The sequence below is a fragment of the Meles meles genome, chromosome 9 (assembly GCF_922984935.1).
Source record: "Meles meles chromosome 9, mMelMel3.1 paternal haplotype, whole genome shotgun sequence".
Taxonomy (NCBI): domain Eukaryota; kingdom Metazoa; phylum Chordata; class Mammalia; order Carnivora; family Mustelidae; genus Meles; species Meles meles.
Genome location: NC_060074.1, coordinates 63101460 through 63128859, shown reverse-complemented (window position 1 = coordinate 63128859; position 27400 = coordinate 63101460). Strand labels below are relative to the sequence as shown.

Here is a 27400-nt window from a genome sequence, read left to right as displayed (position 1 = left end):
TCGCCTTTACCAGTGCGGAGGAAACTGACTTATCTAAAACATAAATATGGTTATGAGTCTTCCTTAAAATCATCCATTTCCTTCCACTCAGAATAAAATTGGTGGATTTCAGTGTCACTTTGTGTGCTGGTTTTTAAGTGACATCCCAGTGTCCCCTCCTGCTATTTCCTATCTGTGTCTTCCACTTGGACTGCCCATGTCTTGTCTTGCTTTTATGTCTTTGCATCAGTCACTCTCTCTCTCTCTTCTCTCTTGTCCACCTGCCTAAAAATTGCTTATCTTTTAGGATACTGCTCACCAGTGTTATCTTTGGCAAAAATTCCCCAACGTTTCTGTTTACCTCCCATATTGCTTTCATAGTCTTCCATCTTAGCACATGTCACATTGTTTTGTGATTGCAGGTTGACGTGCCATATTTCATACTAATCTCTGCTCCTTGAGAGTAAGAACTATCTTTAATTTGGTAGCCAGAGCCTAGCACAACATTTGCTACATGAGAAATTAGACAGCAACAATTGTGTGGTTCTGAAACTATTTATATTATGTCTTCAAGTAATGTAAAAAGCTTACCAGGTCATTTTAAGTCTCACATGAGTCTCCTAAAGCAACAGAAACTCAGAAATGTTAAAATCTCATTTTTATGAGCAATATACATTATAATTATCTTTTGAAGCCAAAGTGTATATTCTACACATACATACATGTATCTTTCCAAATAGAAGCAGTATATAGAACTAAGATCTGCCTATTTTATTTATTTAGCTTAAAATGTCTTACTAAAGACAAAGAATCCATCATAAAACTTGGCTTTTTAATTTTAATTTAGCAATATCTGTGGAAACTGAATGAAGTGTCAAATGTAGTTTTCCACTTATTTAAATTAAATTTGACTTAAAATACCTAAAATATGTTTAGGATTTAAGGAAAAAGTAATTTTCCTTCCCCTTTGCCTGCAAATTTGATTGAGTATAATGGTCCATAGTATGTAATTACATGCTGAAACTCTTCCATATACCATTTTTTTAAAAGATCATTGTAAAGAAAATCAGCTTTATCTGTGACTCAGGCTGCCATCAATGTTCTCTTTTATCTTTTTCTTTCTTTCATTTCTGGTGGCCCATATTAGAGTTTAATAAACATGTTGCTCTGTTCTTACGGTCAACTGCAAGCAGTATTGTATTAAACCAGACACTGCTTTTGTAACTCAAAGTAAGGCAAATCTCTGTTGCCTCTTTAGAGTCATTTCAAGTAAAGCTTAGTGCCATCTTCTTTTTGCTGTTAGATTTTGTACTTGTGTGAGCTGTTGAAAATAGCTGTGGAATAACAATGAGATAGATGCTTTTAATTTTCTAGTCTTTATTGGTTCTGTCAGGATTCACAAGTATTATCAGGTGAACAAATTTGAGAACATGCCAGTTTATGAGTTTTTGAAGTTGCTTTGTAATCTTAACTGATTCATTTGGAGTAGAGGTTCATAAGTTGAGGGCAAATTCCATAAAATAAAAGCCACTATTTTAGATGTATGCCTAACACTACCTATATACTTTTGCTTTCTTATGGATTTCCCCCTTTCTTTATAATCAATTCAGTGAAGTCCTTTGGCCCCTTGGTCATTAAGATATCTTTTTAAAAATAATCTAAATTTGTTTATAAAAATAATTGTGTGCCTATCACATAATAGATATTAGCCACAGTTTACAAGGTATTTTTTTTTTACTGGAGAGAAATCTCTAATATTTTATAGAGTCAGTAGATTATAGCTAATTATAACAATGTGTTCTTCCAAAAATGTAATTTTCTTAAGGGCAAGGTATCTTTGTATTTTTGTTAACCGTAAGAATACATTGTTTATAGCTTATGTTTAGTTGTTGGTTGAATGAATGAATTGAGCCATGCCTAAAGGAATGAATAGCTGCTAATGCCATTTATCATTTCTGTTTATAGGTATTACCCTTTAATGAAATCTTCTTGCCAGCAAATCTATGATAAAAAATATAAGTTACAGAAGAAACTATAACTGTTATTTTTCAAGTGGCAAGCTTTTAATGTCAGAATGGCTCACGTAAAACGACTAGTAAAATTACATCTTAAAAGACATTATCATAAAAAATTCTGGAAGCTTGGTGCAGTAATTTTTTTCTTTATAATATTTTTGATTTTAATGCAAAGAGAAGTGAGTGTTCAATATTCCAAAGAGGAATCAAGGATGGAAAGAAATATAAACAAAAACAAGGTGTTTGATTTAATGTTAGAAGCTGTAAACAATATTAAAGATGCGATGCCAAAAATGCAAATAGGAGCACCTGTCAGGCAAAACATTGATGCTGGTGAGAGACCCTGTTTGCAAGGATATTACACAGCAGCAGAATTGAAACCGGTTCTTGACCGCCCACCTCAGGATTCCAATGCACCTGGTGCTTCTGGTAAAGCGTTCAAGACAACCAATTTAAGTGTTGAAGAACAGAAGGAAAAAGAACGTGGAGAAGCAAAACACTGTTTTAATGCTTTTGCAAGTGACAGGATTTCTTTACACCGAGATCTTGGACCAGACACTCGACCTCCTGAGTATGTTGAAGAATATTTGTTGTTTACTGTTTAAAATTGAGGTTTCAGGGGAGGGAGATTAACTAAGGAATGTGCTTGTTTTTCAGCCACGCCGAGGCAAAATATCAGCAATTGCTGTTTAATTTGTCTAATTATGCTTTTCCTTATTATTGAGGTTGTCCATACCTATGTTCGATGAGCCATTGTAGATGTGAGAATTTGTTACCTTACAAATTGGAAAACTGAATTTTAGATCTGATTTCTGTAGAGCCACATATAAATCCTCTCTTCTTAAATGCTTTAGTTTTCTAATCTATTAAGTAGGGAATAGGGGGCAATTTTACAGGAAATGTGGGAGGCAGAGGAGCTGTTTCTGTTCCTCTGTGTATTGTTATGGAATAAATAGAAATGTTTTAAAAAATGCCAAGACTTTGGAGCTATTAGATAAAAATATTATATGAAGTAAGTCACAGACTTTGCAGCTACTTTCAATATTGTAATTGTATTTCACAATGCCGTGTAACATTTTGTAACCTTTCTTTTAAGGAACAATATTGTTAAATTGCTCATTCAATTATGATTTATTTTTCCTCTAGCGTTTTGTTGAGTATCTTATGTATAGAATTGTCTCCCTTTAGCTTCTGAGAGGCCAACACTGCTTCCATGTTATCTCAAGTACACAGTATTTTTACTACGGTTTCCCTCCAGATCCTACTATGCTCTCCTTACTTATCTTTGAGGTAGTGTTCAAATGCTCTATTTGAATTCAAATAGGCTAAGATAAATTCTTATCTTTTTATTAAAAATAAGATAAATTCCACTTTCCAACCAGCTGTTCATTTGTTGAAAGTGTAAGGTAGACAAACTAGAAGTGATGCCCGCATATTTGCTTTCTGGTTATGGTAGAATTATATTTGAAAGTGAACCTGAAGAACTTTTATAGACTTAAGTCTACGGCTTCACTTCTTTTTTCTAGATTTATGATCATGAATACCTGGTGAGAGACCCTCTCATTCTCACTATGAATCCCTCAGTTTTGAACTTGTGTAGGTTATACTTCTGTCTCTCTAGTCTAATCTGTGTGATTCAAAGTTAAGGTGCTCATCATTTTTAAATCAATGTGTGAAGAAACAATGAATATCTATAAAATATTCTGCCTTTATAACAAGGCACAGAATAGTTTCTTTCTTATGTTAATAGTTAAAATGCAGTATTGCATTTGACTGATTTGGGGAGAGGTCTTAATGAAAAGCAATCCACATCACAAATTAAGAAGCATAATTTTTATTCTTTGATGTAACAATGTCAGCTCACAGTAAGTTTTTTCCGCCTCCAGTAAAGCATGAGGAGGTACAATAATATTAATTAATGAAATCATTTTAAGTGAAAAACAACTAAGCACTCAGAACAACCTTTTTTGGGTAGGAACTGGATACCTAAAACTGTGAAGAATTGGTGAAGATTTAACACTTTCTTACTTTAAATTTAACCTATATGAGCAAGGAACACATTTTCTGAAGAATTGCTGCTCTTTTCCGTGCTCATTAAAAGTATAGATCCAGGGTCTCCCAAAGACAGATGTTCCTGTAATTGATCATTTAAGCACCCATCTATATCCCAAATTTTCCAAATGGTTTGACTGGGAATATGCAGTCAGTTTGGCAAGTTATTTGATTTCACTACTTTAAATGACATGTGAAAAAATGTCTAAAGCACAAGTTTAACATGCTTTTTTTTATTGTTTTAGAGTAATTGGGGTTTATGAAATCGTACTGTGAAATTCTTTTTATCACTTGCATTAATGGTATAACATGACACCTTTACTTGATATTAGTAGTTATCAGTTAAGCAGATAAATCCTAGCTTAAACTGAGGGGAAGTCTTGTAAGATTAAAGTGATCATATTTTATGTGAATTTTGGTGAGGTTTCATATTTAAAATTTTAAAGCCTTTTTGTAATTCTCAATTAGTATATTAATTAGTCACATGACAAATAAATATAGGGGAATTTCTTTTTTAATCCCCAAACTCCCTTCCCAAAATGTTTATAAGACAATTAAGTCATAAGGGTTTTGTTTTGTTTTTTTTTTTTAAGGAAAATAGCATGGGGTTTTTAGTAATTTTTACTTTTACTTTATATTGGTTTGTAAACCTTTATGTCATAAAAATACAAGCTTATATTTAGTCATTTGTTTCTGTGTAATTATGAGTCAAGAGTAATTATGAATAGGTAGTTTGTGTTTGGACTTTATCTCTAATTGAGTTTATCCAAAATTCATTCTAAAATAAATCATTTGCTTTCATCTGTCAGTGAGGATGAATGTAGTTATTTGCTTCTGACTATGCATATTTATTTGAAATCATGAAAGCATGAGAGAGCAAAATCACTTTCACTTATAACCTTCCTCTCCTTTTCTTACTCAGCAGTGTTGACATACTCTGTTAATAACTTTATCTTCAATCTAACTCCTTTTTTTATCACTACAAATATTCCACCCTAAAGACCTCTTCTCAGAAAAGGATCTGAAACACATTCATACTGAGGTATGGCTATGAGAGTGATTCATGAGAGTTTATAGGATATCTCTCTCAGGGTGGCTTTCCCAGGCCTCTGGTATCATAGTGGGGGTTCTGGTTTCTCCATTGACCCTCACAGAGCATTTGAAGTGCGCTTGGCTCTTATCTCCATAAGTGAATGATTTACGTCCTTATCTTTGGGCTTGAACAACACTGTTGGATTGTTCACACACACTATTTGTTGTACCTTTTGACTGTGTGGGAGGATTTTATACTCTGTTGTCTAAAATTGTAAAACCATTTATGATTTTTAAGTGAACTTAAAGATAGTTATTTTATTTATCTTTACCATAGACCACACATCTTTTGTGCCCCAGGGTCACTTTGTTTGGTTTTGTAGTGGTTTGAAGCCCTCTGCTGTATGTTAAATCTTTTGATCTCACTTCCAACTCAGTAGGTGAGGGACTGTGGTCAGCTTCAGTCTCAAAGACTGGAGACCATACAGAGCCGTCCACACCCAGTGGCTTCATATGAAGATTATTTTCATCGAGGAAGACATTATTATAAAAATGAATTCAAGATTAATTTATAATTTATGTGTTTAACTAATGGGGGTAGTACCATTAATCAATCAAAAACTATTTAGGATCGCTCTCCTTGTGCCTATCAATGTTTCATAAGACAACAGGATCACAGGATTTTTAACATGGACTTGGGATTTTTATTTAAAATTCTTAAGTTTAGTATTTTAAGATGCTAGGTCTTAGTTAAGTAAACTATGGATCGATCAGATTATTGGAGCAAAATCTTTAACACAGCATGGCATATGGTAGCAACTTAATAAGTCTTGCTGAATCATGAACATAGATTATATGGTAAGCCATTTTTTCCCCTTTTGGTTCAAGTATAGATTAAATTGGTTTTAAAAACTTGAAAATTATTACATACTTAGGAAAATAAGAATCTCTGCAAAGATATATATTCATTTAATAAAGTTGCACTGTTTAAAAAATTGCAAGTAATGAGAAAAATGAATGATTTCTACAAGGAAGGAGAAAAACTTGGTTTTTATTTGAGCAGTTACAAGTATTTGCTATTTTTACAGGTTGTCTCACTTGTAGGTTATTTTACTTTTTTATAAAAAACTATTTGTGTTTTAGAATTATCTTGTTGAGAAAATGTACAATAACATATTTTAATTTTTGATATGTCTGTATCAGCGGATATGATCTCAGTGTAGAAAAATTTGTTGTGATTTATTTATATTTACAGAACATTAAGATCAACTTACATAGAAAAAATTTTGTCCACTATTGTTTCTATGGTGATAAAGGCTAAATAATGATGCTATTAGTAATGACATAGCTGTGAAATAAAGTAATAAAATTCATAATTGTTTTTCTACTTCTTTGACTTCTTCTAGATGCATTGAACAAAAATTTAAGCGCTGTCCTCCCCTGCCTACCACCAGTGTCATAATAGTTTTTCATAATGAAGCCTGGTCCACGCTGCTTAGAACTGTCCACAGTGTGCTTTATTCTTCCCCTGCCATACTGCTGAAGGAAATCATTTTGGTGGATGATGCTAGTGTAGATGGTAAGAAAGCACATGCAAATTAGATTGTTTGCCAAGTAAATCCATGTGATGTTGTCCAAAGTCTATTTTATTATATTGTACTCTCTGTATGCCACCTCAGAACTTGAGTGTAATACCGTAAATGGTAGGTATGATGGACGAAAGTAGAATCTAAGGGTGTCCATATTTAAATATTCTAGAGTTCAGAAATGTATGATGTACCATGATCCATAACTTTGTAGTCCTCAGTGTAAGACTTTTATTGTAAGGTGTAGCGGTTAAGAACACAAACTTGAGCCTTGACTGAGGCTGCCTTAGCTTGAATCCCAGCTCTGGTCCTAACCAGCGTGTAATTTGGGCAAATTACTTAATCCCTCTATGCCTCAGTTTCTTTCTCTTTAAAATGGGGGAAATGCCATATTTCATCAAATTTATTGTATAATACATCATTAGTTTGTTTACCACTTAAATAAAAAACACAGCCAATTAAGCAAAGATGCCATTGATTATAAGAAGTATCCAATTGTGCAGCTTAGGAGTGATGAAATACATAAGTAATGCGTAAGTCATGGGGTTATTTTGAAGATAAGATGAGTTAATATAGACAATACATTGATTAGTAATATAAATGAGTAGATAAAAATCATTAAAGAGTCACTACATTCTGTTTTATTTTGGCTGCTAAATATTCCAATATTGTTTACAAAGTTAGCTAAATTCTTTAATGCATTTATACTTAAAATTATAAGTCAATTGTCAGTTACTAATTTATACATTTTCAATTGGAATCACAAGGCTAATCAAATACCCTAAGTTGCTAAATTTTCAAATATTACAAGTATTTTAAATACCAGTTAGATACATATTATTTCAATGGTCACAAAATTTATTCCTGAATGAGTTGGGTTTGGATCCAAATTCTTTAAGGTCAAATTCCAACTCCAATTCTAACTAGCTATTTCCTCATCTATAAAACGAGAATAGTAATACTCTTTCATCAAATCCAAAGCAACATCTATTATTTTATGTACAACCATTATTTTATGTACTATGAAAAAAGAAAAAGTTACTGCTTATTAAGTGACATGTCACCAATAACAAGATTTATCCAGACTTATGAAATGATAATAAGTCAATAGAGTGTAAGATTATTAACTTGATTTATTTAATTATTTCTTCATACAATCCTCAACATTTCTATAATTTCAAAATACCATGAATGAACTGAGATTATGTTTTGAAGTTACATTAGTATCTAGGTGGAATAAGATTGCTTATCACTAGAGATTTTTGACCTGGATGTGAAACCTATTCACCAAATGGGCAAGTTTTTAAATTTAAGTACCCTCGTTATGGGTGACACTACATACAGATCTCTGACTTGAATTTCTAGTCCTTTTACCCAGGTTATATCACCACTTAATTGTAATCAACGAATTTATTTACTGTCTATGGTGTTCTGAATTTTTTCCAATTCTTTCTACTTGGTCTGCAGTCCATAGAGTTTTAAGAGATTCAAGTTCTGAATGTCTCTCATATGTTTTGTCATTTAAAAAAAAATTTAAAAAATTCCTGCTTTGGTTTTGTGAGCTTTCTTCTCCAATGATTTTTATTTTGTTTGATTTTTCAAGCAGTGAGAAATTAGGGCCACAATAAGGCTACTTGTAGCCTTTAGTTGAAAGTAACTTCTGTTATTTAATTATAATTTAATTTATATTTTTTATAAAAATATAAAATTTAATTTATAAATTTAATTATAAAATAAAATTAGTAGACTTAAAGGAAATCAGAAAGAAAGGTGGGGACCCTGGATGCATCAGTTGGTTAAGCATCTGCCTTTGGGTCAGGTCATGATCCCAAGGTCCTGGGATCCAGCCCAGCATTGGGCTCCCTGCCCTACGGGGGAGCGTGCTTCTCCCTCTCTCCCTCTCCCAGCCCATGTTCTCTCACACACATGCTCTCTCTCAAATAAATAAAATTATTTTTTAAAAAATAAAGAAAAGTGATATCCAGTCATAATCTTCCTATTTTATTTTAATTTTTCTATTTCTTTTAATTACTGCCTAAATAAACATATGTTTATCTAATTATACCCATGCAAGAAATCAATTTTGATTTTTTTTATTTTTTTTTAAGAAATCAATTTTGAAATCTGACATTTTCATGTACTATTCTTAATAGCCCATTTCGTTCACCTTCAGAACTTTATTTTTGATGACCATGATGGACTAGATGCATTTCACTTAACCATTCACCTTCATTCACTCCACAGTGTTAGTATACATCATATTGTAATGAATATCCTTGTGCTCATGTTATTTTCCTCTATTTGAATTATGTTGTTAGGTAGGTTAGACTGCTTAGTCAAAGGGCCTGGATATTTTTTATAATTCTTCATTATAATTAAATAATAAATTTGCAACCATTTTCTTGATGAGGGATATCTTTGCATACTAATGTAATTTGTCTTATTGAATAAATGGTCTAATGATAAGTACCCACTGTGGAAAATGTATCCCTAGTCTAAAGAAGTGTGTGAGGTAGAAACAATAATCCCTGATTTCAGCTGGTTTAGGGAAAAGCAGCAAAAATATGTGGATAATCAAGTGACAGAGATAGGTAAGTCCCAACGATTGTAAAACAAAAAATAATCAGCATTTTCAGAGCATAGACCATGTGGTAAGCCCTGTCTTAAATGCTTTATTGTATAGCAGTCTTTCATTTTATCTTCCCAGCAATCCCTGGTGAGAGTGTTATTATCCCCATCTTAGAGATACACTGAGGTATAGGTAAAATAAAATAACTTACCTAAAGTCATGCAGCTAAAAGTAATGGGTGCTATAAATAGATAAACCCAGGAGATCTGATTTCACAGCTTTGCACTCTTAACCTCACAAAAAGATGGTTATGGATGGGGATTGAATTGAAAGGGCAGATAAAAATTTATAGGAAGTTCAGAAGTTGTGGGTAAATTAAAAATGCCTTAACAAATCAAACAGTGGGGCAGTTCACTAAAGAAATCTGTAGTGACTCCATTAAAAAAAAATCAATCTCCATTAAGGCCTTTGAAATGTTTTTATATACGTTTCTATTGTACAGGTCAAGTCTATGGTTAAAACAGGAAAATCCATGATTTATATTTTAAGACAAATTACAATCCTGCTTGTCTTTCAGAGAATTAATTCTGAGGTAGTTAGAAGAGGGTTAAAAATTTAGTCTCTTACTCTATGGCAATAGTGTTTAGACTTATTTTCTACAGAAGTTGTTCCTGGACTCTCACCTCCTTTATGAATGTTTAGGCTTTGAATAAGCAACTCATTTATCTGTACCACTAAAGAATAGGAAGAAAACATACATAATCACAGATAAAGTCATCTGTCATTTATGCTTCTGAAATCCCGCAGAAGCGAACATCTACCCTAGGACATTTTTTAAAAAAATTTAAAATGTATTTATTTGACAGAAAGACACACAGGGAGAGAGGGAACACAAGCAGGGGGAGTAGGAGAGGGAGAAGCCAGCTTCCCGCCAAGCAGGGAGCCCAATGCGGGCTCCATCTCAGGACCCTGGGATCATGACTTGAGCAGAAGGCAGACTGTTAAAGACTGAGCCACCCAGGTGCCCCTACCCTAGGACATTGATTGATGTTCTCAGCATTCCAAGATCTTTCTGAGGCTATAGTATGGGCCTAAGAAGACTACCTAAGGAACTATATTATATACCCAATAAAGAATCATGAATTTAATGGTGAAAAAAGCAGACTTAAGTTGTTTCAAGATATGAGCAACACCTGACTAACGTGATTAATGTGTTTTCTTTTACCTACTGTTTTAACTCTTGCTTCTCATGTCTCTTATCCAAATTGGAATATTGAATATCTTAAATTATATACCTATTAATAAGATTTAGCCTGTTTTAGCTTCATTCCTCACTTACATGCTCATTTCTTCTGGCATATTTTTACTGGAAAAAAAGATTTTGTGTCAGGGGACTCCAGGGCTTTCAAAAAATTTTATGCTAACTCTTTGTAAAAATATTTCCAACGGTTATAACCTTGGACTTTTCTATTTGCCAATTTCCTTAATGTTTTGGTTTTAAATTATTTTTATCACTAAGTATCAGAATCCTTTGATACTTGTCATTTTTCTTGAAATTTCCAGATTTAAATCCCAGTTTTAAAAAGTGTCAAATATGTTTTTGGCCAAATTCAGTTTCCCTCACTCCCTTAACTAATGTTCTTAGACCCCTAAATGAACTGGGGTCTTTTTAACTCCTGGGGTCTACTCCATTTGAAATCTCTGCTTTCCCCAAATATATTTATTGATATTGCATGTACAGGATAAGTCTGTGTTATAACATCTTGTGTTATAGTAGTTCAGAAGTTAAGATTTGTGTGTATGGCTATTTTTTCATTAAAGAACTAAAGATACAATTTTCATCTTAATGGAAGAATGTGTACAACTGTTGAGATGATGAATGTAGAGATATCATTGCTCTGTGGTTTATTAGCTTCCATATGTTATATATGAATATAAACTTAGGAAGAATTAATCCTGATTTTTTTTCTTACAGAGTACTTACATGATAAACTAGAAGAATATATAAAACAATTTTCAATAGTAAAAATAGTCAGACAAAGAGAGAGAAAAGGTCTGATCACTGCAAGGTTGCTAGGAGCAACAGTTGCAACAGCTGAAACACTCACATTTTTAGATGCTCACTGTAAGTATGTATGTATAGACATAGTTGTAACATTTTCCTCTGTATAATTTGAAAAGTGAGGAAGACTTTTCTTTAGATGACTAATTGTATTTTCTTTAACATCATTTTCAACTGGTGATTATAGCAATGATGTCTGAAGCAGATTACAGCTCTGGGTAGGAACCTCCTTTAACTTACATGGAGTTCTTACCTCCTCTGTGTTTTGGGCTTCTCAACTCCAGTATCCTTCAGTGACCAACTTCCCTGGCAAGTTATTCTTGCCTGGACATTTTTTTCAGGTGCACATTCTGTCGGGAAAAAAATGTTTTTCCTTATTATTCTTGATTCTTACAGTTTAAAATGAATGAAAGTTTTAAGTGCAATGAATTCTATCTTTAAACTTTGTTCTGGTCCTGATACTTTCAATTTCTGTATTTTAGTTCTTTTTTCAAAGATTTGCACACTTCTCTTGTGCTACATTAGGGGTACCCCCTTCCAACTTCTTTTGGCATTTTTTAATGAATATTATCAGTTTTTATTTTATTGCTACTGTTTCTTTCCCTTTTATTTTTAATGGTTTTGTTCTCCAGTGTCAATGATTTTAAATAAAATAAATTAGCATATAGCATTTTTAGACTCCATATTTAAAGTGCATGTTAGGAATTACTAAAATGTCAGTTAGTCCCTCAGCTGTAAGTTTAGTGGGTTATGCTCTTTGTATGAGTATTTAGTTTTGAATTGAGTTCGCTAGCCCTTCGATTATGTTTGACCTGGCAAATGGTTTTGGTTATACGCTAGTTGTTACAGAGGGCTTTTGGATTTGCTGAGTCTCTTTAGAGCTCTCAAATCCAGTACTCTCTTAATACCTGGCTCTTAAATGAACAGAGAGGTCTGAAGGTAATCCAAGAGAGGTGTTTTAAAAAGGAAATGGTTCATTCTCCAATATTGCCTCTTATGGTCCAAAATTACAATTATGTCAGACTGGGCATTCTTCCTCTCAGGCAAATGTATCTGATGCATCTCCTTGATGCCAAGTGGTCCTCCTAATAACTGCCAAACTCTCCTGATGGGGAGACCCGGATAGGACTGACTCTCCTGAATTCTGTGTGTTCAGTGAGCCTGGCCCACAACCAGGGCCCAGACTTTTTTATAGCATTCTTTTGCCCCCACTTTCCATTAGGGTTGGAGCAGGTTTGAATGGTACTTCTCCAACTGCTAAAATCAAAATATTCTGCTCCTTGACTTATTTTCTCCTAAGGCTCAGTTAGAGAAATGAGGATTTTGATTACTGTACCTTACTTAGGGAGACAAGTTTTAGCAAATCAGAACACTTATGGAGTTAGGTGGCGCAAATCAGCAAATAGTTACCTTTGACTCCTAGCCCATTTCAGAGGGAAACACAGATCTGAAACTTAAATACTCCAGAGTCATTTTACCTGCTCACTAAGATAAAAAAAAATCATCTCCTATAAATAAACTTTCCTAACTGTGCTGAATTTTGCTTTACCTTTTTCACTCTACTCTCATCTCTTCACAGAAACCTTTAAGAAATCTCCTAGGAGTGCCTGGGTGGCTCAGTGGGTTAAGCCTCTGCCTTCGGCTCAGGTCATGATCCCAGGATCCGGGGATCGAGCCCCGCATCAGGCTCTCTGCTCAGCAGGGAGCCTGCTTCCCCGTCTCTCTCTCTGCCTGCCTCTCTGCCTACTTGTGATCTCTCTCTCTGTCAAATAAATAAAAAATCTAAAAAAAAAGAAAATGAAAAAAGAAATATCCTCAATGTTCAATGCTCAAAATACAATTGACTATTATTTGTTTCTCTAAACTGTCTTCAAAAAACAAAATAGAAAACCCTCGGTGTTTTCATTGGCTTGATTAGAATTGTGTTCCTTCCAGGTGAGTGTTTCTATGGCTGGTTAGAACCTTTGTTGGCCAGAATCGCTGAGAACTACACGGCCGTGGTGAGTCCAGATATTGCATCCATAGATCTAAACACATTTGAATTCAACAAACCTTCTCCTTATGGAAGTAATCACAACCGTGGAAACTTTGACTGGAGTCTTTCCTTTGGCTGGGAATCACTTCCTGATCATGAGAGGCAAAGAAGGAAAGATGAAACCTACCCAATTAAGTAAGATGATTGCTCTCTAAGTTGTATATGCAGTTCAGTTATTTAAATACGTATTCACTCTTTGCTTTTTACAGTTTTTGCCTCCGAGGTCATTCACACTAACAAAATAAAGAACACACACATTCTATGTAGAGAATAAAAAAAGCCATTTATGAATATATCTATATATATATACTTACTTACGCATGATATTACCAAGTCAGAATTAGAAGTATGTGAGGTCTTTCATCTTCCTCATAATCATTATTTCAGAATCTTAAGGCTTGGTTAGAAGACACTTCATAATTTTATTCTGCTGAGAGAGGATATTTAAACTACATCCCTGTGCCCCCACAAAACTGGACACTGAAGATAGGATTTTTCATTTTTATTAATCTATGTAAAACCTTTGAAATTGTGATCTCTCTTTAATTTGGGGGGGGGGAATTTATTTCAATTGGCTCTTTAAGTAAGTTCTTTTTTCTTATTTAATTTTTTTTAACAAAGTTTGACAATGGATTATTTTTCAGAACACCCACTTTTGCAGGAGGCCTTTTTTCCATATCAAAAGAATATTTTGAATATATTGGAACTTATGATGAAGAAATGGAAATCTGGGGAGGTGAAAATATAGAAATGTCTTTCAGAGTAAGTTTATAAATATAGTACATATTAAACAATAAAATACACATTTCATCCTAACTGGCTGATACAGATTGTCATAGATGTGTGCAGTCTTTACTTTTTGTGCTTTCTAAAATTTAATTGCTAGAAATTTTAGAATAAGGGTATTTCTCTTAAAATGTAACTTAATATATTTACTTGTTGCTGCCAATGTAACAAGAGGAATCAGTTAAATGCCTGTGTCCAGCCAATAACACCAATTAATGCACTTGTAGCTACTGAATTCCAGCCAAGATAAATATAATTCAATCTAGTGCTTCAGGAAATGGGTTGATTATCAAGGGAGTCAGAATGGAAAAACATTTATGTATAATTTTAAAAAGACATTAACTCTTTGCATTAAATGAGCTCCTTTTTTCCTATGCGTATTAAAAGTTAATATGAGAAACAAAACAAAAACTTTGGATGGTCTCCAATATACTTATTTGATTTCATGAGTTCATTTTCTGCAATGACTCTATCATTCATTTTTCATCTATTAGGCTGGAATGTAGTAGGAAAAGAACTGAACTAGGACTAGAAGATTTAAGTTTTAGCTCTGGCTCCAACACAGAATGGCAATGATGATCTTAGCCAAATTTGAGCTGCTCAAGGGAAGGGCCTTTCTTTATTCACTTAAGTATTCCCAACTCCTAACACATGATAGATTTCAGGCACAATTTGTTGAATTAAAAATACCACTGAGTTTTCTCATTTGTTTAAAAAAAGAGAGAATATGACTTCTTGCCCTAACACTAGCACAGACTATTAAACATGTCTTCATTTTCGGTTTTTCACTTAGTGACTATGGCAGAACTGATTGCCAAGGTATTTAAGTGAGTAGGTATTGATTTAATAATTTCCCAAATAAGTTTTTTGACCTACTATCTCTAAATAGGTATGAGTTTTTTTAAGCGACGACCAACTACTTCACAAGCTTGTACTTGCGTATTATCTGGAATTATTTTCTTAATTACAAAATTGAATATGCAAGGGGTAAATGTAGTCTGGGTCCACTTACTCCGAGACTGCTACTTCCTGCCATAGAAGAGAGAATCTTTGTTTCAAGTGAACAGTTTCAAGTGAAACTGGCCATGTTTCTTATATAAGAAGATAGAAGTCAAATACAAAAGAGCCTTTGGTCTTTGGTATATATTAGAGTGCTGGCATAATTGTTTGCAAAAAAAGAAATATGGGGTTTGGTTTTTATGAAGGATTCGAAATCACTGTTTTGTTAAATTACTTTCTGAAAATATGTCCTTGTTGTATTTAGTTTTTGTACTATTTCATAAAAAAATTTTTTTTATATGTAAGAATTTAAGTTGAACTGGCCAGGAACAGAGACCATTTATAGTTTTAATAAATTATTTTTCTATATTTTGTTTTTATTAGTATCTTAAAGATGAATTTAAAAGCAACACTTGGTTTTGTTAATATACTGTAAATTAAACAAATATCATTAATTATCAGGTATGGCAATGTGGTGGGCAGTTGGAGATTATGCCTTGCTCTGTTGTTGGACATGTTTTTCGCAGCAAAAGCCCTCATAGCTTTCCAAAAGGCACTCAGGTGATTGCTCGCAACCAAGTTCGCCTTGCAGAAGTCTGGATGGATGAATACAAGGAAATATTTTATAGGAGAAACACAGATGCAGCAAAAATTGTTAAACAAGTAAGTTAGAGCTAAATAATTAAATCATAATAAAAATCCACACCAAATTCTCATATTCTTTTACTTACTTGAGTCAGTTCAAGTATAAAACATTGTAAAAAATTATTTCTGAAGTTGGTTTTTAAACTCAAAATATATAACTTATTGATGCCAGGTTTTTCTCTTTTTAAGGAAAAAATGAAGTAAACTTTTAAATAAAAATTTAGGCATTCCACTTGATGTTGCTCTTTAAATATGGAAGATACTTAGTTTTTGTAACTGCCTTAGTTCAAGATATTCCTCAAGGAAAAGTAAGATTCAGTGGAACCACTTGTAACTGGTTTGAGATGATGAGATTAACATCCAAAGAAAGGTGCTAAGTGGCTTTTTGAACTGGGGATGGAGACAGTGTCAGAATGTGGCAGGAGAATAAACCGGAATATCAAGACTTTAAAAAAAAATTTTTTTTTTAAGATTTTATTTATTTATTTGAGAAAGAAAGGACAGAGAGAGATCATGAGCATGAGCAGAGGGGAGAGGCAGAGGCAGAGGGAGAAGGAGACTCCCTGCTGAGCAGGGAGCCCAATGCAGGGCTTGATCCCCAGACCCCCCCAATCATGACCTGAGCCAAAGACAGACACTTAACTGACTGAGCCACCCCAGGTGCCCCAAGCCTTTTTTTTTTTTTTTTTTTCCCAAGTTCTAGTTCTACTGCTTGCTGGAAGGGGTTACCCTGGCAAAGCCCCTTTGAGACGTAGAACGGGATGACACTTCATACAGTGGTTGAGAAGTTGGCCCAGCATGGGGTGTATGCTCAGCCAACCTTCTTCTCTCTGCTTCTCCATCTTGAGAGATGACATACTTGCATGTCTCCCAGAGTAGTTATGAAATAAGAAGTAAGTGTTCACAAATGTATGGCACTGTTGTTACTGACCTGTCATGGACAAAAGCTCTGCAGAATTGTGATGCTTAATACACTGGCCCTGAGGTCCAACAGTTTCAGTATTGGTTGTGGTAAATGAACTAGACATTTTAGGAGTGTGCCTCAGTGAATGGCTTCCAACCCTTTGGAAGAAAAGTGGTGATTTGCAGGGGGTATATATTGAGAAGAAAGGGTGTCAACATTTTGACTGTGAGAACAAAAGGTCTGGTTACCTCTTTCCAGCTTTTCTTTGGTCTCCAGTATCTCCCTGAAACATGTCAGTAAGATGCGAAGTCAGAGCACGAGTGGATTAGCTCGCTATCTTTTTATCTAAGGCCGCCAGAACAAACTGGGCAGGCTGTGCACTGCACACGGGAACGTGGCTGAGCAGGCAGGTGTGCGCTGACTGCAGCTTACACTCCCTTGTCACCCACAAAGGGGCAAGCAAGCCAGTAAACCCTTGTTTTTACCACAGGGCAAACAGATCCTGTTATAAAATACGTAAGTTAGCCAGAAGTCCTTTAGAGTTTTACACTTTTTGCTAAAACCCCTGGATTGAAGACATTGGTGTTGGCAGAGAAAATATTTACCTAACTGAAATAGTGAGCTCGAATGTTTAAACTTTTCATATTTTTAGGTACCAAATATAGTTTTTCTTTAAAATTTTGCCTATAGACCCAATACCTTTTCAGTTTAATAGTGTTCTCTAAAAAATTTTTTTTCTTAGTCTTTTTAAAATAAAGGAAAGTAAAATGCAATTGATTAAAAACTTGCCTTTTTCTGCTAATACATTGTTATCATTAAGGTGTAAGTGACAACTAGAAAAAACTTATGCCCAACTGTGTTGTCTTTTGTAGTCTTGACTAGAGAAGAGATATAAATTAGACTGTATTGGCAACCGTATTTTTACTTCTTTATTTAACTTTTTTGAGAAAGAGAGAGAGTGGGGGAGGCCAGGGACAGAGGGAGAGGGAGAATATATATAAAATATGTATGTAGTTTAAATACTTAAGCTCATCATTTCAATAAAGGTAAATATTTTCTCTGCAGCTTCAGTCCCAAGGTAGAGCTTGATCCCACGACCCTGAGATCATGACCTGAGCTAAAATCAAGAATCATGCTTAGGGGCGCCTGGGTGGCTCAGGGGGTTAAACCTTCAGCTCAGGTCATGATCTCAGGGTTCTGGGATCGAGCCACGCATCAGACTCTCTGCTTAGCGGGAAGCCTGCTTCCCCCTCTCTCTCTGCCTATTTGTTATCTCTTTCTATCAAATAAGTAAATAAAATCTTTAAAAAAAAAGAGAAAGAGTCATGCTTAGCTGACTGAGCCACCCAGGTGCCCTATCAACTGTTTCTTTATACCTGCTTCCTCACACCTCACTTCACAGATCATTCTTGGGTGTAAAATTAGAATCAATTTTGGATTCTCCCACTACTATTTCTCTAGAGATTTTTGCCCCAGCGAGGGAGGTTTGGTAACACAAAAAAAGAATAAAATAGCATTATGTCACCAAGCTGGTAACTTGGTTCTCCTTCAAGGAAGAAACAAGCAGGGAGGCATACTTATTGCCTGAATAAACAGTGAATTCAATTAAAACGCATCTTGCATTTTGGCCAGAATTTTTTTTTTAAGGCCCAAATATAAATACAAAACATTTGAACTCTTTTACTGGTGCTGTTTTGATTAAGCATTCGTTGTATTTCTCATCTTTCTCCAGAAGTCATTTGGTGATCTTTCAAAGAGATTTGAAATAAAGCACCGCCTTCAATGTAAAAATTTTACATGGTACCTGAACACTATTTATCCAGAAGCATATGTGCCAGACCTTAATCCTGTTATATCTGGATATGTGAGTATTTTCCGGCTCCTTTTTGCTTGGTGTATATGCCTTTGCCACAAACGTTTATGTGGTCCAGGGAAAATTTCTGACATACTTTCTGGTTTATGGCTTTTGAGAATTTACATGTACTATTTATTAATACTGCTTCCTGGAATGAATTGAAAAAAATACATATCAACCACATAGATTACATTTTTTTTATAACTTGAAAATTTTCCTTTAGATTAAAAGCGTTGGTCAGCCTCTGTGTCTGGATGTTGGAGAAAATAATCAAGGAGGCAAACCATTAATTTTGTACACGTGTCATGGACTCGGGGGAAACCAGGTGAGCCCTGCGCTAAAAGTCCTCCCTTCTCACTGATGCAAGCACGAGTAGGTTGTCAGAAGTCCCACATCACCTTTGTACTCGGGTGAATGGGTGTTTAAAATGTTTTGGGTTAAGTGTGGCAATTAGTATTAAAGTTGCTGAGTGCTTGATTTTGACTCTCAGTCTGGTTCTGAAAACAATTTGAAATGGCTCAGTTACTCAATAGAACGGCAAATGAAAAAATAATAGGATAAAGCCATTTGAAATTTAAAAACAAGATCTTCTATGAGGATCTTTGATGTTGGGAGACTACTGGCAAGGTGATTTTGCAAAACTGTACGTAAAGGCTACATTTACTTAACTGCATTCAATAGCAAATTGTATTAAGGGTAAATACCAAAAGAGTAGTATTAGAAGTTATCTTGGTGGGTCATGATAGTGTTTCAATATGTTGTTGAATAAGGGCCTGTTCTTGATTACCCTTCACTGGTATACCTGCTCAAATGTTACTTGTGAGTATTTGGCCTGCCATGGGTACAGAACTTAGAAAAATAACATTTTTAGTATTTAGCTGCCTTGCCTTGCCTTTTACAAGTTTACTCCTGGAAAGATGGGACCCTCTCATTTGTTCATTCAACAAATTCATCGAGTAACCCCTGCGTGCCAGAAGGATATTCTGCTGGGTTAAGCAATTTAGATTCTAACTCCTTCAGGAAATCTACATTTCAAAGCCAGTGGTCACAGTCAGCATGGGAAGGTCTGGAATAAAGACTTCAGAGCGGTTCAAGAGTATGAAGGAGGGCATCTGAATGAATTAGACTGGGTGCCCATACATTTTCCTTGGAGAGAAGACATTTGAAAACATTTTTTGGAAGGCGCATAGGAGTTAGTGAGGTAGCTGTTTGGAATGAGAACAGGATGAGAAGAGTATGAAGAGGGGGTTACAAAGGAGAGGAGCTGGTATGTCTTTTTTTTTCTGTGAATTGCAGGTGTTTTGGTAGGGAGTCCAAGATGTGTGTGGAGGATGTTTACAATATTAAATACTCATGATGTTCTATTTTAGCAGGATGGAACTTTAGTGATGTCAGTTTTAAGAAGAGTCCGTTTATCTCCTGGTCTGTCCTCTTCCATGTTTCTTCCTACTCATTAGCCTCAGCTAAATTTAGTTCCAATCCCTACTCATCCAAATGAGCCAGTCTACCAAGGGTAGGTGGCACAGATGCCCAGAAGCCATATATAGTGAACAGGATCCATTGCTGGATGATTAAGCTATAATTCTGAAATGGGATGGAGATACACATACACAGATACCCACACAGGCATATGTATCTATATATCTAGATACATATATATCTACACATGTGTATATGTGTGTATATATAGGAAAATTTAAAATATGTATATACAGGAGCACCTGGGTGGCTCAGTGGGTTAAGTCTCTGCCTTTGGCTCAAGTCATGATCTCAGGGTCCTGGGATCGAGCCCCGCATCGGGCTCTCTGCTCAGCGAGGAGCCTGCTTCTCCCTCTCTCTCTGCCTGCTTCACTGCCTACTTTTGATCTCTCTCTGTCAAATAAATAAAAATAAAATCTTTAAAGAAATAAATTAAAATATGTATATGTGTAAATACAATTATAAATACATATATAAATACATTTATATACATATTTTAAATTTTCCTTCTATATATGAGAAGAAAATAATTATATAAATAATTGCATTCTTTTGGAAATAACACTGTGCTAGTTAAAATTAAGTTTTGGGACAATGAGAAGTATTTTGTCATTTGTAAAAATCTAATCACAGATTTTCCTCAGTCTTCCTCTATCATTACATTCATTTTATCATAAAATTTGAAAATATCTTACATGTTGTTTTATATGTTTTTCTCTTGTCATTGCCATAAAGATGTTTATAATAGTCTTATCTCTAAAATAATTTGTAGGTGCCGGGGTGGCTCAGTGGCTTAAGCCTCTGCCTTTGGCTCAAGTCATGATCTCAGGGTCCTGGGATCGAACCCGACATCGGGCTCTCTGCTCAGTGAGAGTCTCTTCCACCCCACCCCCACCCCCCGCCCCTGCCTGCCTCTCTGTCTGCTTGTGATCTCTCTCTCAGTCTCTGTCAAATAAATAAATAAATCTTTAAAAAAAAAAACTTGTAAATTATAAATACAACATAGCTGTCTTTTAAAAATTCCATTGGGAATGGAGAAGTAGTTCACATATTCTTTCAATAAATATTTGTCTATAATGTCTATAATGTCACTTGCACTGCTACAGTAGTGAAAAAGGAAAAATCTCTACCTTGTGGAGCTTGTGTTTTTCAAGAAGGGGAAAAAGGGTAATTTGGGGCATAAAGAAAAATGAAGCAGGATAGGTGCATAATGTGAACCTGGGGAGTGGGAGAGGGGTTTGGTTTTGGAGGTTCAGGAAGACCTCTATGAGAAGGCGACCTTGGAACAGAGGCCTAAAGGAGTTGGAGAGGAGCCATGTTCCAGGAGGGGAGCATCCTGGCAGAGGGGGTGCAAGGCTAGAAACCAGGGGCGGGTCAGTGGAGCAGTCAGAAAGCCAGTGTGTGGCTGCAGAGGAGTGGTCTGGGAAGACAGGGTAGGAAACAAGGTCAGAGACATGGATAAGAAGCCTGGTCATAGAAGGCTTTGCAGGCCTCCCCTAGGAACTTGGATTTAATTCTCAGTTTGACAGAAGCCATATGAGGGTGTTGAGCAGGAGGATACTATTTCCCAGTTTATATTTTAAGAAATTGACTCTGATTTCTAGCACTGTAATATAGCCATCGATTTTATTTTAGTTTATTTTCTTTAAATTTTTTTTCAGTCAAGCACTGCATTTAAACTGCTTTGCAAATTTTAGTTCCTTGAGTGCTAAGCGTTTTGAGATATCATCTAACCTGACCATTTCTTTATGTGCCCCTTTACTGTTTTGACCAGATAATGATCTTTGTATAACATAAAACTCCATTGTAACAGTATTTGTACATGCCAACTAAAAGTAAATATGTTGATAATGTGGCTATATTGATCAATATACTGGTGCAGTGCCGTGTAAGTCATTACAGCTTTGTAACACTGGGCTTTGTTCCTGTGGCTTCTTATTCCAGGGTATTTGTCCTGGTTCTAGGTTATGTTTCTCTAGTGTTCCCAAGTAGCTAATTGCATATTCTTTTTGATTGCCAAAGTATCTTCAACTATTTCCTATTCCTTATAACTTGCCTTTTAATGATTTAAAAAAAAATAATGATGTATGTGAAGTAAAATATTGGACAGACTTCCTACCATCTTTGAGATCCTAAGATTTATCTCTCTTCAAGAAGTATAGCCAAAATGCTGTTTTCATGATCTACACTCATTTTCATTCAGTGTCTTCATCTGAAGAACTATCAGTTATAAAAATGATGGATATATTTGTGGAAGGAGCTAAATTAAGCATGAGGCCAAGACCAGGGGAACTCAAGATTAATTCAGCTAATGTTTGTGGAGTGCCTACTCTAATACACATAAAGGGTTTAGAAAAACCCCTGCTTAGCACATAAGAAGGGCTCAATAAATATTAGTGCTAAGACTAATTACTTCATTATTGAAAATCCATTATGTTCACTTATTTTATCTTTGGAATGTCAATATTATGGAATATTTGATTTGTGAGGGATGTTATTACTAGATACACTGCCTGACTTTGGTCTATGATGAAGCCAGCAAGCTACATTCACAATTCCAATAGACTGCTATAAAAGTTATTTCTGATGTACTATAGGAAGCCTGAAAAGGGTGTGATTTAGTTCAGTAGGACAAACTCAGGGAAATCAAAGAAGCAAAGTAACATTTGAATTGGCTTTGCAAGGATAAAAAAGGAATTAGCTAGGCAGAGAAGGATCCGGAAGGATATTCCAGGCGGAGCACAGTATAGCAGTCTTAGACTTATGGATGCATATATTCTACATTGGTAAAATTGTGTGAGAAGAACATGGTGTACGGTTCAGGCAGTGGCTGATGTAAGATTGAAAACGGAGGAGTTCATATACTTGTTAAGGAGTGTGAACTTCCTCTTAGCAGCAGTAGTGACTCACTCGAGGAAGGGAGGTAGGGCATCAAATCAGTGTTATGAAAGACCAACTGGCAGCAGAGTGAAATTGCAGAAATTGCAGGTAGCTGGAAGTATTACAGTGGAGTTTCTGAATGCTGGAATAAGAGAAGTGAGGTACAGAGCAAAGTGTGATGGTGACATCTGAGAGGGAAATTCAGGAGAGCTCAGGGGCTGATTAATAAATTGGACATATGGGGGGAGAGAAACATTAATCCTAGTCATAGCAGCTAAGATGAATTAAAAGCTTACCAGGTACCAGTTATTGTTCTGAATGTCTTACATAGATTAGTCCTCTTAGCCTCATAACCCTGTGGGGCAGGAAAACTATTAAATCAGCCATTTTACAGGGAAGGAAACTGAGACATGGAGATTACCTCATTTAATTCTTCCTGGTGTAAGTGAAAATGCCATTAATTGAGATGAATAAGAAAGAAGGAACACTTGTGGAGAGGAAGAAGAGGTGGTTAATGTGCTTACTAGAAGTTTCCAGGTCCTTTTCTGTGGTGTACCTGTCCTACCTAACCTCCATTCCACCTGATTTACTTCCCCTTTCTGACATGGGAGGGAGACAGTACCTTGTTATGTAACTACCTGCTGGTGATAGGCTGGGAAGGGGTTATAGCATCTTCTGTCGTAAAACTCATATTTCTAACACCTATTTTTATTGTATTATTTTGTTGAGTACACAGGACTTCAGTAAGTTGCTGATTTTTTAAAATTATTATTATTGGACCATTATTTTGCAGCTGAGGATACAGGTCAGTAACAACATTCTTCTTTTCACAGTATTTTGAATACTCGGCTCAACATGAAATTCGACATAACATCCAGAAGGAATTATGTCTTCATGCTGCTCAAGGTCTTGTTCAGCTGAGAGCGTGTGCCTACAAAGGTCACAGAACAGTGGCCAGTGGAGAACAGATATGGGAGATCCAGAAGGTACCTCAGTGCAATTAATTCACCCCTTCCCATAATTATTTTGATTAGCTCGAGTTTCTTATCTGGGAAAATGCATGAAACATAGCATAGAAATGTGATCCGTCAGTATTTCTCTTTGTTAACTTTGTTATTGTGTCTGTCTACCAATGTGATGAGAGAATGTTTCTATGAATTAAATACTCGTAGGAACAAGTTGCTTAATGAAAGCATGATTTATACAGTCAACACTTTTGTGAATTATTAATAATAGTGGCTTATGTTTGTCTTTTTAGCGTTTCTTACAATGCTTCTGGCAGCAGTCACTTTTTTTTTTTATCATGGCAGAGAGAAAAAAATCATTATCTTTTTCCTCCCTAAAGTGATTAATTTCTCCTGTTTTTGTGCTTTTTTAATGAATTTAGAATTGAGGGAATACATAAAAAATCTTTGCTGTTTATAAATATATATATTAAAGTCTAGCTGGAATATAGCAGTCAGTCCTTACCTGAAAATTATTTTGTACCCTACTAAAATACTAAAAGACTGATTTTTATAACATAATTTTTTAAAGAGTTTGTCACTAATGGATATAACAATGGAATGGTTCTTATTTGAAAACTTGATTCAGACATTACTCTCTATACATCTCTTTATTTATGTAATACCTCCTGTGAATTGAACAGTAGTGGCATAAATGATATGGTTTATACCAGAAACCAGAAAGATTTTATCAGACAAGGTTGATCTGAGAAAGATTAAAAGTCAAGAACTGTGTACATTTGGTTGTGAGTGTCCTTTAGCTTCAATGAGACTATGATGTAGTTTTCATATTTATCAGTTAACCATGAGTCTTGAAATTTAATGTCTGTTGTGTTTCCTTTTATTCTAGGATCAACTTCTATATAATCCATTCTTAAAAATGTGCCTTTCAGCAAATGGAGAGCATCCGAGCTTGGTGTCATGCAATCCATCAGATCCACTCCAAAAATGGATTTTTAGCCAAAATGATTAAGTGTTCCTTAAAATTAAGGAGTTGAAAAAGGAGATATTCTTTCTCATAAAACTGTGACTAGGCATACACTGTAGTTTTTGAAAATTATGCAAAAGCAGCTAATTGTAACTTATTCCAAGTGCATTTTTCTTATTTATGTCTTAAAATATCTATGTAGCATTGCTACAGAAATCTTTTAAGTTTCCGTTTCAAAGCACAATAACTAATAATACCAAAGACTATTTTGAAATGTCCAGATGTAGGGGAAGAGATGTTTACAGTATGATGAAAATAATTTTCTAAGTAAAGTGATATTTGTGTGTTTTGTACACTTAAAGATATGCATAGCTACATTCACACACTCACACTTTAAAATATTTCTTCTAGTTTTTTGGGGGGAGGGAGAAAGATTTGATACTGTATTTTTTTAACTACATAGAAATGGATCAATGAAGGTCAAGCATTGGCCTTTGTGTATAAACCAGGAAATTTTTATAGATCTAGAATTTATTATATAAAAATGCAGGTAAACTTTTTTGCCTTTTGTTTTCTTATCTGTCATAGGTTTCCTTAAACATGAAATTAAATGAATAAGGATATTTTTAACACTTCAGTATCTTGGCAAATTTTAAAATATTTTTTAGTCTGAAGTCCACTTGACTTAAAGCACTTAAATCTTGCTTAAAGTATATTTCTTAAATAACTATACCGTGTGTTTTCCCAAAGCAATTAAAAAAAAACAAACTATACTATCTGTTGAAAAGATGTCTTTTTCCTTTCTACTTGTCCTTTTTCCTTACCAAAATTCACTAATCTTGAATGTTTGTGGAATTGAATTTCAAACGCAGAATACTTGACTCATTTAAAAGCTAAATTTTGGGTGTTACTGATTCAATTTAGATCATCTTTGTAAAGATTTTTTTCATCAAAAAAATCTTCTATGTGGAAAACACAATAAAATGAATCCTTATCACTGTTGTAACTTTTTTATTTAAATTTCTTTCCTCTTTTGGATAAAATATATAATTCCTATTAAGTGGGGGAGCATGAATTTTGTACTTAAGTACCTACTGTAGAGCCGTCAGGTATTTCTTAAGGAATACGCAAGTATTTCGTGATGATGGCATAAAAGATGGGGAATGGAGAAGATTTTGTGTGTTCGATATTTTGAAAATTCTATACTAATTTCTGATAGTCCTTGAGCATCTGATGGAGTAATTTTTTAAAAATGTGATGCCTACAGAGATTTAACACTTTTCTTTTTGGCCCATTTTATATAGAGATCTCTTGTATTCTTATTTAAGAACTAAAGTATGATTGGCTTCATATTTGAAATGTTGCTGATCCTCAGTTGTACAAAAGAAAATATTTTTAAATCATTGGCCCTATCACTTCATTGTTTGTAACTTTGAACTTGCATTAAAAGGCCTGCATTCTTGGGGATTTGTGGCACCTGGGTGGCTTAGTTGGTTAGAAAACTGACTCTTGGTTTCTGCTCTGGTCACAATCTTGGGGTCATGATCTCCGGTTCTGAGGTTGAGCAGCACTAACTTCCAGTGTCAGGCTCTGCACTCAGTGCAGAGTCTGCTGAACATATTTTTCCCCTCCTCCCTTCCCCTCTGCTCCTCCCCAACTCACTTGCATTCCCTCTCTCTCTCTCCCTCTCTCAAATAAATAAATGAGATCTTAAAAAAAAAAAAAGACCTGCATTCTTTAAGTTATTATAATGCCAACATTTATTTCAATTCAACTAATATTTATTATATGTTTAACGTGCCAAAGTTATGGTAGGCAGAATGAGTCTTATATTGTCTTCGAGCTTATATCTTATAGAGCAGAGAGACAAATGATTCTGAAATAGCATAGGGGCGCCTGGGTGGCTCAGTTGGTTAAGCGTTTGCCTTTGGCTCAGGGTTCTGGGATCCAGCCCTAGGTTGGGCTCCCTGCTCAGCAGGGAATCTGCTTCTCCCTCTCCCCTGTCCCTCCCCAACACTTGTGGGCTCGCTCGCTCTCTCAAATAAAATCTCTAAAAATTTTTTTGAAATAGCATAGTAACATTATGATTTAATTTCATGACATGACAGCTTATTCATATGTGATATTTCTTTAAGAAGACATCTTTATTACCACAGCTAAATACTAATATGTATTGTGAAACAAACGCTGGTGCCCACTCACATGCACAATTCCTGTTTGTCAGTTTGTTACTCTAGAGTAAACATCCAGGAGCAAATACTGCTCTTAGAGTTCATTATATCTCACAAAACAAATCCTCAAAGATATTTTGTAAATAAAAATCATATTTAAAAAAAAATTCGAGTGCCGGCTGTGTATTAGGCATGCATTGTCATGTCAAGATTCAACCCCAAATCTATTTAGATTAGTTGGTTTTATTGTAGCTGTATTAAATGTATCAAAGGTAGGGTCCTTCTTACCTGATTTAGCAGCCTCAGTTCAAGTGTCACAAAACTCATTTCGTTAGGGATTTACCCTTCTGGATAGAGGTAGTATCTTTTAAGTCTGAATTTTGAAACAATGCTAAAAGGAATCTGTTTATGGAGTCTAG

At 34.9% G+C, this 27400-nt stretch overlaps 1 protein-coding gene across 3 annotated transcripts in view; it reads left to right on the top strand.

Moving 5' to 3' along the window:
• The window catches only part of GALNT3 (polypeptide N-acetylgalactosaminyltransferase 3), a 46476-nt gene extending 19412 nt beyond the window's left edge, over positions 1-27064 (top strand). For all 3 annotated transcript variants that reach the window (XM_046019464.1, XM_046019462.1, XM_046019463.1), the window contains 10 exons: positions 1945-2565; positions 6485-6657; positions 11209-11358; positions 13231-13465; positions 13975-14092; positions 15578-15778; positions 18397-18528; positions 18743-18844; positions 23712-23864; positions 24733-27064. In XM_046019464.1, the coding sequence (XP_045875420.1) occupies positions 2054-2565; positions 6485-6657; positions 11209-11358; positions 13231-13465; positions 13975-14092; positions 15578-15778; positions 18397-18528; positions 18743-18844; positions 23712-23864; positions 24733-24855 (1899 nt within the window). In that variant the 5' untranslated portion in view covers positions 1945-2053 and the 3' untranslated portion in view covers positions 24856-27064. The remainder of the gene's footprint in view (positions 1-1944; positions 2566-6484; positions 6658-11208; positions 11359-13230; positions 13466-13974; positions 14093-15577; positions 15779-18396; positions 18529-18742; positions 18845-23711; positions 23865-24732) is intronic.
• The last annotated feature ends 336 nt before the right edge of the window (positions 27065-27400 follow it).